Genomic DNA, 13,471 nt, shown 5'->3' with positions numbered 1-13,471 from the left:
AGTAGCTGAGCAGGAACACAGCACTCCTGAGCACAGGCTGAAGTCTAGCCTTGCGCCCGGCTAAGCGACAATCCTCGGCAGGCTTGTATAGATTTCCCAGCACTGAGGGAACCTGACACACTTGCTGCCCTTGCACAATGTTGGGTGTCTTCCATCAGTTGGGAGTCAGCATCCCAGCAGAAGACTGCAGTCTGGGGTAACCTGCCAGAAAATGTCTTCCAAAGGTCAGGAAAAGAGAAGATTCCTCCCCATCTTTTCCCAACACTAGTTGTTCTGGCAGAATAATAGTAGATCTTGTAACTTTGATGTTATTGAACAGTTTGCCAAGTCACTTGAGAAGGCTGCTAAGTGTCAATGGACTTGAGTGAACTATGAGTCAGATTGGGCAAGGACAACAGGATTCCTTTCCCAAAGACATTATTGCACTGGTTGGGTTTGTGTCCTTACCCCCAACAAGCTAAAAGACAGAATTCAGTTTTGTTTTCAGCTCCCTTGGTGGGATTTGAACTGTCGTTATCTGGTTTATTTGATCACAGTTCTGGATTACATAATCACTACGCTACTGTATCTGATATAAAATGCAATGTTTCAAAAGAATAAAAAATTGCCATCTACTTTAGGACAAGTAAATTACAACTTACACATTCATAATTGTGTTCATTATTCTTGATTATTTTTGAAGAAATTTGATTGTTCACCATGAGAAAGAAAATGGCAGCAAAGAAAATGGATCCTTCCTTCAATTAGCACCAGCATTTCTTTCATGGCCCTGATGTACAGGAAAGCTCTGTCTACTTCGCTTTAGTAGGAAACTCATTCTGACGCAATTTCTACTTTACCACTTCCCTCATTGTAGCATGGTTGAGTGACTGTAACCAATTGACTGTCAATTTGTTCTGATCTCCTGCCAACCTTGCTCGGGAGCCCACGTTCACTCAGAACTCATTATAAATCCACTAACATTTCACCAAAGACTCTTTGAGAGGAGATGTGCCTCCATCAATCTGTATCAAATCTGAAGCCTGACTGGGAAAGTTGCCTTTGGTGAGCTGCTATAGAAGAGGATCTTATGCTCATATGATGTGGAGAACAATTTAAGATGACTGCACATTTCAAAGGGATGCTTGGTGCTACTGCTTTTCAATCTACAGGAAAGTGGAGACAATGTATCACCACCCAAAGGATATTTTTTACTCTGTATTGGAAGGAATTGTATCGACCTATGTTCAAATCTCAAGAACTGAGCCCTTTATTTTCCTGAAACATTTAACTCACTGTAAACCAGGTCAATTCAAACTTTGAAGTCTACTTGCAAATATCAAGAGGATGGTTTTAAATCTTCAGAGATGAATGGAGTAAAAACAAGTCAGAGTAAATCGAAATTATTCTGCTTGAACCATTTGGAATTTGAAAATTTCTAAAGTGCATCAGAAGGACTGAGAGGGATCAGACACCCTAAATCCTGTTTTGCTAAAAACTAAGTTCTCAGGTAGGAAACTGAGCAGTAAAACTCTATTTTCACACACTGGGAAAGTGATGAGCAGAACTGGAGGGGGGGGGGGGGAAGGATGACTATTTAGAGCTTAGAAGGGAAAACAACTCAGCATAGTTTTAAATGACATAGTGAGAGAACAGCTGGGAAAAACTTCTTGCAAGAGCGGTACAAAACCACATACTCATTTCAGAATAGACATCAAATTTTAATATTGGCAAGGTTTAAATGAGTTAAAAATTACTGAGGGAAACTAAATTGCTTGAATCAAGATTCCAGAAGTGATTTTAGCATGGATCCAATTCATCACCTTGTGTATGTTCCATTTATTTTATATGTATATTATAGATATATATAAAAGAACAATTAAGATCAGTTTCCTTCGCAATCTACAGGCATCCTAAACCATTCCCCATCTTGTACTAAAATCAGATCCTTTCCCAGATGCTACGAAAATGCATGATTATATTAAGATTCAACTACGTCTATAAATCAAAATAATTAATTGATGAATCTTCACCTTGTAATTTCTTCAGCTGAGAAACAGTCTGAGTTTTGCCTGTGCAGTTTTGTTTTTCATCTACATAACCCAACAAACATAAATTTAAATTACCCTACATGGATCCATGACCTAGCACCTAGTTAATGCTGACACTCTACATCAGTGATACTTTCAAAGGAATTTACATTTAGGTGCTTGAAGCACTTCCTGTTTCACGTAAGAGGCCTCACATAACTTGAAGTCAAATTATTCCAATTGCTATTTTGGGAGAATGTATGGAACTTAAAGCACCAAAGAGAAGCAAGAACCCATGTTCAAAGACTTTTTTTTAATGAAGCTTAGACAGCTGCTTCAAAGAATAAATTGGGCCTCTGCATTCCCTCCCTGTTCCTGTGGATTTAAAGAAATATTAGTTTGGGATTACTAAAGAAAATATGCCGCAACAGCGGGATGCACATTGAGACAGATAAAAGAAAAGTCACTGAATGGACCCGATCGTCTTTAATCACCTTGGATTGACAGCCCTTTGAAATTATTATTGATAATGATTCCTCTCAGGGTGCTGTGCTGTGAATTGTAATCACCTGGTGGCAATGAAGAGAAAGAAAACTATGGTAGGAGTGATCAAACGGAAGACGTGGCTGAATTAAATTTCTGGAGCAGACCAGGGGCAGGGAGTAAAAATGGGTGCTGAGATAAATGTGTTTAAATGTTTCTGTAACATTTTGCAAAATGGGAGGTAACATTACAAAGTCAACAGTTGGAACTAAGAGGGAGGGTTAAGATAAATGATAAAATGACTGTCAGTCACAGTTCTTCAGCCACTTCCTAGCATTCGCTTCGAACAGCCACAGGGGGGTGTGCAAAGCACATTCTATATTTAAAACACGAACAACAAAATTACCAAGAGTAAAGGATGACCTCAGTGTTACTTTTCTTTCTTTGATCACAGTCTTTGCCCAAACTAACATTTCAGCAAAAAACACATATAACACAAATTTAACTTTGTGTGAATTTTAAATTAAAGGTTTGCTGCTTTAATTTTGGGGGGTGGGGGGGGAGTTACTTTTTACTGTTGTGAAGTTTACACCTTGTGTTAATCATGCCACAATAGGAGACACACCTGGGAATGAGAAATAAATCCATGGTTCCCTTGAATGGATTAAGTAGAGTTTGTATCTAATCCTTCTTTCAGGATTACATAATCAATGAAGAAATCCAGTGCTTTGGAGAAAATAATTCTTTTTGAAAGACAACAAAATGTATCATTTTTTTTTCAAACGTATAAACATTATTAAATCAAACCCTTTCTTACTCAGATTAGTCTCTTCTGCAATGAGGAATTAGCAAAAAACAATTGCAACATTTGGTATGTAATTCCTCTCTCAAAGCAGAATCATGTTTCTACTTGGAGCCAATAATCACTGTTCAATTGTACCTAATTCAACCCTTTTACTGTTGCCAAAATAAAACTTTACCCAAGATTCATAAATGGTGTTCCTTCTTTTAAATGTGGCTGCCTTCCAGACACACACACACACACGTCTGAGACTTCTATGTACATATAAACCACAGGTGACATTTGAGGATTTCGGGGCAAATGAACGGGATAGGTACAGACCATCCAGTATGCCCTGCCTTGACACCATTTTTTTTTACTCAATCCAAAGCAATCGGAGTTGGATTTGCACAATATAATATATGCCTGCAGAATTTATTATTTCTCAGAAGGGCAGGTACAAAAGTCTTCCATGTCATACGACTTCGGATTCTGACAGGTAAAAAACAAATTGTTGTTGGAATTCTGCAGGTCGAGAAGTAGCTATGGGGATTGGGGGCGGAACTGTCGTTGTTTTGGGTTGACAATTCCTGTTTCCCCCGCCCCCACTACAAATGCTGCTTGATCTACTGAGTTCCTCCAGCAGTTTGTTTATTGCTCCAGATTCCGGCATGTCTCTTGAATTCTGACAGATCTGGCAGTGACAGTCACAGCCAGAGTTATCTTGTTTATAATGCTCCTTGGACAAGAAAAAGATGATGAAGTGCACAGTCACATCATGCAGGTCACAGACAACTTGATTACTTAGTCCATTGAGCTAGTTCTTTTCTCCATTGGAAACCACTGAAAACATGAAAGATTCCTGCATTTTTAGTACCTATGCTGATTCTGCAAAATGGAAGGCATGTATGCACTACTAATGCCATATTATTCATGGAAACAAACATAATTTATGTAGGTGACGATAGATAGGATGCATGATTCTCTAGTCAACTATTATCAGGGCTGCCGAGAGCTGGCAGCAAAAACAACTTCAGGAGCAGCAATTTTCAACAACTATGTCACTCTCCTGCATTATAAATGAAATGTCAACAACTTCTATTTGATTAGTCCCGTTTAAATTTGGAGAAGTACACTTCATAGGTTTGTAGTGAAAACATAGAACAGTACAGCATAGAAACAGGCTCTTTGGCCTACAAAGTTGGGCCGAACGAATTAAACTAGTAATTAACCACCTAAATAAACTCATCCCTTCTGCCTATACAATGTCCATATCCCTCCATTCTTTGCACATTCATGTGCCTATTTAAGGGCCTCTTAAATGCCTCTATTGTACCACCCCTGGCAGCGCATTCCAGGCACTGTGTAAAAAAGCTCGCCCCGCACATCTCCTTTGAACTTACCCCCTCTCACCTTAAATACATGCCCTCTCGTGTTAAGTATTTTGACCCTGGGAAAAAGATACTGGCTGTCCACTCTATCTATGCCTCTCATAAACCTCTATCAGGTCTCCCCTCAGCCTCCACCTCTCAAGAGAAAACAATCCAAGTTTGTGCAACCTCTCCTGATAGCACATGCCCTCTAATCCAGGCAGCATTCTGGTAAACCTCTTGTGCACCCTCTCCAAGGTTTCCACATCCTTCCTATAATAGGGCAACAAGAATTGAATGCAATATTCCAGATGAGGCCTAACCAGAATTTTATAAAGCTGCAACATAACTTGCTGACTCTTGAACTCAATGCCTCGATTAATAAAGGCAAGCATAGCATATGTCTTCTTTACCACCCGATCAACCTGTGCAGCCACTTTCAGGGAGCTATGAACTTGGACCCCAAGACCCTTATGCACATCAACTGTTAAGGGTCTTGCCGTTAACAGTGTACTGTCCCTTTACATTTGATCTCCCGAAGTGCAACAGCTCACATTTGGCCGGATTAAATTCCATCTGCCATTTCTCCGCCCATATCTGCAAATGATCTATATCCTGCTATATCCTTTGGCAATCTTCTACACGAGCCATGACACCACCAATCTTTGCATCATCTGTAAACTTACAAATCTACCCATCCACATTTTCATCCAGGCACAGACAGCAGAGGTCCCAGTACTGATCCCTGTGGAACATCACTGGTCACAGACCTCCAGCCAGAATAAGTCCCATCGACCACTACCCTCTGTCTTCGATGGGCAAGCCAATTCTGAATCCAAATGGCCAATTCACCGTGGATCCCATGCATTTTAATCTTCTGGATGACCCTACCATGAAGGTCTTTGTCAAACACCTTACTAAAATCCATGTAGACGACATCCACAGCTCTACCTTCACCAATCACCTTTGTCATTTCCTCATAAAACTCAATCAAGTTAGTAAGACAAGACTTGCCTCACACAAAGCCATGCTGACTGTCCCTAGTTAGGCCATGGTTTTCCAAATGTTCCTAAATGCTATCACTAAAAATGCTCTCCAATAGCTTCCCTACCACTGACGTGAGACACACTGGTCTATAGTTTCCAGGATTCTCTCTATTTCCCTTCTTGAATAATGGAGCAACATTATCTACTCACCAGTCCTCTGGGACCTTGCCTGTGGTTAGAGAAGACATGAAGATCTTAGCCAAGGCCCCAGCAATCTCATCTCTTGCCTCTCTCAATAACCTGGAGTACATCCCATCAGGCCTTGGGGTCTTATCCACCTTAATGTTAAGAAACCCAGCACTGCCTCTTTCTTTATCTCAAAATCCCCTAGCATATTAGCACGCTCCACACTGATCCCACTGTCCTCCATGTCCTTCTCCTTGGTAAATACTGATCCAAAGTACTCATTTAGGACCTCACTCACATCCTCCACCCCTAAGCACATGTTCCCTCCTTTATCCTTGAGTGGTCCGACCCTTACCCTATTGTCTCTTGCTCTTGATGTATGTATAGAATACTTTTGGATTCTCTTTAATCCTACTTGCAAAGGACTTTTCATGGTCCCTTCCTGAGTTCTTTTCTGGCTTCCTTATAATCCTCAAGCTCTCCATTTGATTTTAGCTTCCTTCACTTTACATAAGCTTCCTTTATCTTCTCGATTAAATTTATCACCTCTCTCAACATCCAAGGCTCCCTTACCTTGCCATCCTTGTCCTTCCTTCTTACTGGAACATACCTGTCCTGTACTCTGTGCAGTTGGTCTTTAAACACCCTCCACATATCAGATGTGGACTTGCCCAAAAACAGCTATTTCCATTTAACTCTCTCCAGTTCCTGCCTAATATTCTGGTAATTTTCCCTGCTCCAATTTAATAGTCTCCCACAAGGTTCATACTTATCCTTATTTATTGCTATCATAAAACTTGAGTTGTGATCACTGCTCCTAAAATGTTCTCCCACTGAAATGTCAGTCATCTGGCCAGGCTAATTTCCCAACGTCAGGTCCAGTATATCCCCTCCTCCCATTGGACTATCGACATCTTGATTTAAAAAACCCTCCTAGCTGCACAAAAAGGAAGATTTACACTAAAACATGTTCTTCACATTCCTTGCAATAATACCTCTCAATATTTCAGTCAACCACACATTGTTGCATGAAGTACATCAACCAATTTGAGCACAGCAAATGCTCACTATCAGCAATGTGATACCGACCTAATAATTGATTTTAGTAATGTGAGATTGAGAGATAATATTTGCCAAGACTCCAGGCATAACTTCCTTACCCACCTTCAGTGTGATGCTCTGGGACTTTCCATAGCCATTTCTGAGAGGAAATGGAGAATCATTTTAATACCTCATCCAAAGGTCCCCAAATTCTGAACTTGTGTGTCAGCCGAGAATTGGATGCTGAGCACAAGAAGACACAAAAGCTTCCAGAAACCTCTTGAAATATGAAAAAAAATGGTGTTGAGGTTCAGAGAAGCAATTTCAGAAAAAGGGACAAAGGGGATTGAAGACACAGATGTCAGAGGTGAGATATGGGGACAGAGCGTACACAACAGAAAATGCTCTAAGGAAGCCTCTGCAGTGTTTGACTGAATGGCAATGGTTACACAGAAAGGGAGAAAACAAGATTTTGGAGGGACGTAAGCAAAAGGGTCAGTCTTTTCCACATGAGCTGTGGCAAAATTGAACACAAACATAATCCAGTGAGAAGGAGAGTACCAGATGTTGTGCGTTGTTGTGGACTGGATTATGGATAACTGAGTGCATTATAAAAAGGGTTACGGAAGGTAGGAAGCAAGAGCAAAGAGTATAGAGGAGACAAATTTAGCAACGGGGTCTTCAATGAGAGTGGGCTCAGGTGGGAACCGAGGCAGGTGATGGCACTTTCATGTTGGGAACAGATGGTCTTTGTGTTGGGGAAGGACATGGAGTCAGAAACTCAAGCTTGATCTGAACAGGATGTTGATGTTCTGAGCAATGGGGCTCAGAATGAGGTAGTAATTGTGAAAAGGGATGGAATCATTGGCGGAGGAAGTTCATTGAGTCTTCCCAATGTTTAATTGGAAGAAATTTAAGAATTGACAAGTGATGGTCGACAAGTAGAATAACATCTAAGAAGTTGTTGAGTGGAACTAGTAAGGCAGAATCTATATCAGTTGACTATTCCAATGGGTGTAGTGTAAACACATAGCAAGAAAGTTCTAGGATAGATCCTTGGGGGATTCCAGTGGTGTCAATGCTTGCTGGAAAGAGAAGCTATTACCCAAGATGCTCTGGTTCCGAGAAGACACACACATGTGCAATGAAATGATATTAAGTCCTACTGGGCTGAATGAAGTGAGACAGAAGTTGGACCATGAGCATTTTGAAAATCATGTCCAAGTCTGTACCTTAAACTTGATCATGGAAAGGCGGGGGTCATAAATCTAAACTTGAAAGGACTTAGCTGCTAAAGGAAAAATGAGTACGTTTCCATGATTCTAGCAATACTTTACATGAGGAACAAAAACAATGTGTCCTTGGGGTATGCCATGTGAAGGTAATTGATATACATACAACTGAAACACCCAGGTAAGTGTGGTTGAGTGGGAGAGGTCCTTGATATGGAGAACAAAAAGACTGGAGAATGAACAGACATCTCTTGATACCCAAGAAGTGACAAGAAAAGATGAAGTATGAACTAAAGCAGAGTGAAGTTATTTGAAAGAAAATTAGATGGCCATGAATAAGTTGCTGGCAACAATAGGAGAAAAATCATTAAAATGCAATATAAGAATAATGCCTTTTGTGCAGTTTAATGAGGAGAAGACATGTGACAAGCACAGCTTTTGTAACAGCACCCTTTTTTATTTGAAGTCCTAACCTTTCCACGGGAAGGATGAACAAATGTGAAAAATGTCATGCTTCAAATACCTGCATTTAGCAAATCTGTGAAACAATAGGTCTGCTAAATTAACCCCCTACTTGTAATTGGGATCAACAATTTCTCATTTTCAAGAGAAAATGTATACATCATTCCACTTTTTTTTAAGCAAAGTAACAAAGTAAAGGCTCCTGATGTACCTGAGCTTCCTGAGGAACCTGGGCTGCATCAATTCTGTCAGCAATGCATGACGTCAGCTGTTTGTCAATCAATGCGAGAGATTCTTGGATTAAACGAAGAGTTTTGTCCGTCTCCTGTGCTGATTGAATGCTCTGCTCAAGGACTTTCTGTCTTCGTGCAGCCTGGAAGGGTCAGAGAAAAAAACAAGTCATTAACACTCTCTGTCAATAATAAGCATTAACTCATTTAAGAGTGTCATAATAGTTTCTATTTCACAATGTTCTGCTTTAACAAAAGGCAAAGGCACATATTAAGTGGAATATTAAGGATGATTTTCTAAATGAAGAAAAATATTGAAGGAATGGTTGTAAATCCATGTGAATGGTAACATGCTCATATCATTCAAATGTTCTCAGTCAGCTCGTTTGCATCATTAATCACAGATCCAGAAGTGTAAGCAGTACAATAAACAGAAGGAGAAAAACTCCGATATATGAATTAAAATTACAGGCGCACATCAGACTAGGAAATGGAGTGGGGGAAGGGATAAAAATTTCAAAAGTCATGACATCCAATTGCAGCAGTGACCAGCGATCCAGGCCAAAATTCTTTCACATTATGTCTCAGGACGGACTGGTTGGTCTTCTTCAATAACCGGAGATGGTGGATATCTCTATCCTTAATGTGCTGCAGTCCTTTTGGTCATTGCTTTAGCTGGATAATCTTTGGAATATAACCAAGAATGAGGTGCAGCAATATATGCCCAAGTTGACTTTGAAGAGATTTTGCTGTTCTCACAATTTTCAAGGTTACTGATCAAAAAGGAGTGAAGTGCTGTTCGGCAACCTTTGTGACTCTGCAGTGGATCCATGAGATATTGCTGCTACTTTGTACTGATAATGGACAGGGCAGAGTTCACTGTGTGTGCCATCAAGTGCTGTGTCTCAAAAGCAACAAACTTTGAGCATTCTACTACACATAGATCAACACAGGAGCAGGCCCTTCAACCCACGACATCTGTGCCAACCATGCCAATCCACTAATCCCATCTGCCTGCACAAGGTCCATGTCCCTTTATTCCTTGCCTGTTCATGTGTCTATCCAAATGTCTTTCAAACATTACTATTGTATCTGCTTCCACCATCTCCCCTGGCAGCACATTCCAGGAACCTACTAGAATGTGTAAAAAAAAACTAGTAAATCTCCTTTAAACTTTCCCCCTCTCATCTTAAAGTTGTACCCTCCAATATTTGAGATTTCCATCATGGGAAAAGGACTCTGACCATCTACCTTATCTATGCCTCTCATAATATTTATATATTTCTATTAGGTTTTCCCTCTGCCTCCTACGCTTCAGAGAGAACAACCCAAGCTGTTCAACCTTTCGTATCAGCTGATCCTGGTGAGCCTCTTCTGCACCCTCTCCAAAGCTTTCACATCCTTCTTGTAATATGGCATGTAGAACTGCACACAATACTTCAAATGTGACCCAACCAATGAAGGCAAGAATGTCATACATCTTTGTTACCCCCATCTACTTGTTTTGTCACTTCCAGGGTGTTATGACTTCCACCCCAAGATTCATCTGTACAGCAATGCTCTTCAGGGTCGTGCCATTTCCTTTATACTTCCCACTTACATTTGACACCCCAAAGCGTAACACCTCACACTTGTCTGGATTAAACTTCACTTGCCATTTCTCTGCCCACATTTCCAACTAATCTATGTCCTGCTGAATACTTTGAAATGCATCTTATTTCAAACTGTGCAGAGAGGTGTTGAGACACTCAAAGCACCCACCACTCTTTTTGCCACAATGTTGGTTGAAATACTGCATCAGGGTGGTGATTCCTCAAGATATTAACGGTTATAGAATTAATGATGTTTCTATTGCTGATGAAGAAAAGGTGATTGGACTTCCATTCAGGATGATGAATTACATCGGACTTGTATGATGCAACTACCACTTGCCACTTGCCCAGTCTTGTCAAATTCTTACTGTATTATCAGACCACTGAATGAAGTTAAACATTTTGTAATCAGTAGTTAACATTCAAACTCCTGATGAGTCAAGGGCATTAATAAAGTTGCTGAAAATAAATGGCTGCAAGTAATTCTTTGAGGAACTTCAGCCTTGACGTTCAGCAATCCTTTGTGTTAGGTATGACAAAGACCAAGAAAGGCATGTGGAGACAAGCAAAAGTCAAGTTTCCCTTTGACCCCATTTTGAAGGCACTTCTGCCACCTGGTGTTCAATTCTTGCATCTTTATCTGCATCAAAGTTGTTGGTCAGTCAGGTATCAAAAAGTTCCAACAGAGTCCAAGCTAAACATCAGTGAACAGCCAACGTTTGTTGGCAATCTTCAGATTGTTTGGTAAATGCTCACATCAGATCTTTACATAATAGTTTAATGAGTGGGATGGATTACTCTGCTGGAAAACCACCACCATGCAGCTGGGATAAAACTAATGCAGCAAAGCACTGTCGTGTCAAACTCCTTCCAGTCATCAGCAGAATAGTGCAGGGAGTCATCAACAATTGGAATTGGAATTGGTTTGTTATTGTCACCTGTCGAGATATAGTGAAAAGCTTTTGTGCTCATGCCATCCAGACAGACCATTCCATGCATAAGTACACTGAGGTAGTAAAAAGGAAAACAGAATGCAGAATATGGTGTTACAATTACAGAGAAAATGCAGTGCAGGAAGACAAATAAAGTGCAAGGGCCGTGATGAGGTTGATTGGAAAATCAAGAGTTCATCTTTTAGTGTTCAAGTCAACAATTCCAATCAATGACATTTGCTTGCAAATAACCAGTTTGCCGATGCTCAGTTTCGGCTCTGCTAGAACATCTTGGAATCACAGCCTTGCATAGCTTTGATCCAGGACTTCTGCTCATCCCAGCCTGGAGGAAATGCATACTGTGCACAAAAAGATGGAAATACATGTCCCTGCTTCTTTTCTTTAATTACTAGTGCCTTGCAAACAAGCATACAAAGCATAGTGAATTTGGAAATGTGAGAGTCATGTTTCCCACACATACTGACAAATGCGCTTCAACACAAGCACGTTTTCCTTCAAAGTTCAGAAAATTATGCCTGAAGAATGCCAGTCTGGTTAAGTTGACTGGATGAACTTCACAATTATTCACTGATCATGATTACAACCAAGATGAGCATTTTAGATCCAACAAGGACTTACCAAACAAATTGCTAACCGTTCCATTATTTCATCACAAATAATGAGGGTTTTTTTTCTGCCAGATACAAAATAAGTTAAACAGACTTCATTTTGGTGCTTGCTCCATTTTTTCTTACTGGGAAAAAGAATGGGAATTCTGATTTTCTTAATCCAATATTCTATCAAAAGCACTTAAGGGATGAAGATCCTCAGTAAATGCAAACAAAATTGATTTTATGTGCTGCAAGATTGCCAACTTTTGTGCACTAAGCAATTTTTCACATATTAATTCCCCGGTTTTTCAACTTTCATCGGACTGACTATTGAATTTGATGATTTAGTTCCGCATTTTATTTTGCTGTGCTCAGCTCACTCACTCTGCTGTGATTCTAGCCACGTAGAATCATAATACGGGACAGATGTTCAACTATCTAGTATAATGTCAAGTCGCACGCAAGAAGAGAAAAAACCCAGCATTTGTTGGCTTGTTTGAGTACAGCATGAAGCTAGTAGCATAAAGATAATGAGACAGAGTTTCACCCTCATTGCTGGGTGATAATCTGGCAGAGTGATTCCTTTCCCTTTATTGGAATGAGTTTAGTTGAAACATCAGACTTCTCAACACCAACATCTGGAAGGGCAGTTATGAATAGGCAGTAAATGCTGGCCTAACTTGTAAGGCCTACACCCTTAAAGAACAACAAATAGAGATAAAAATCCATTTACAGGCCATCCTCGGGTTACGAACACCCCTAGATACAAGCGAGTTTCCATAATATTGGTGAAGCAGCCAGTATAATCAAAGACCCCATCCACCCGGGTCATTCTCTCTTCTCTCCTCCACCATCAGGCAGAAGATACAGAAGCCTGAGTGCACATACCACCAGGCAGAAGGACAGCTTCTATCCCATGGTGATAAGACTATTGAACGGTTCCCTTCTACGATGAGATGGACTCTTGACCTCACAATCTACCTTGTTTGACCTTGCACTTCCCTGTAGCTGTGACACTTTGCTCTGTATTCTGTTATTGTTTTTACCCTGTACTACCTCAATGCACTGTGTAATCAATTGATTTGTACGAACGATATGCAAGACAAGTTTTACCCTGATACCAAGTGGCAATAACAAACCAATTCCAAAATTCAAAGTCTGACATATGTAAATACATCCATTCCTATGAATGCCAGAAGTAATTTCCTCTCTCTCCACAATCAGTAATTGTTCTTTATCAGTTTTTGAGGCCATTCATTACATTACTGTGGAGGTATGATTGCCATATCAAGTGATTTTTGTGTATTTTCCGACTTACAGACAAAATCGACTTATGGATGTCTGTAATAATGAAACCTGTTTATTACCAGAGGACAGCCTCGATTATTCTGACTCGCACTGAGCACTGAAGATAATTAGCAAACAGTGCAATAAAATACAAATATTGGTAGTAATCATCTTTCAGACACAGGAACATACTTTCCCCAAACCTATTGTAACATTCTTTCCTTATACACCATTAAAAATTAACAACTTTGGAGAAAAGGGCAATATAC

General features: G+C 40.1%; 1 protein-coding gene across 3 annotated transcripts in view; it reads right to left on the bottom strand.

Annotated features, from left to right (window-relative positions):
* dmd (dystrophin) overlaps nt 1–13,471 on the bottom strand; it is a 1,415,828-nt gene that overhangs the window by 780,395 nt on the left and 621,962 nt on the right. For all 3 annotated transcript variants that reach the window (XM_052015085.1, XM_052015086.1, XM_052015087.1), the window contains exon 30: nt 8,762–8,923. In XM_052015085.1, coding sequence (XP_051871045.1) covers nt 8,762–8,923 — 162 coding nt within the window. The remainder of the gene's footprint in view (nt 1–8,761; nt 8,924–13,471) is intronic.

This window comes from Pristis pectinata, chromosome 4, assembly GCF_009764475.1.
Source record: "Pristis pectinata isolate sPriPec2 chromosome 4, sPriPec2.1.pri, whole genome shotgun sequence".
Lineage (NCBI taxonomy): Eukaryota > Metazoa > Chordata > Chondrichthyes > Rhinopristiformes > Pristidae > Pristis > Pristis pectinata.
Note: the sequence above shows the minus strand (reverse complement) of the source record. Positions and strands in the feature narration are given on the sequence as shown.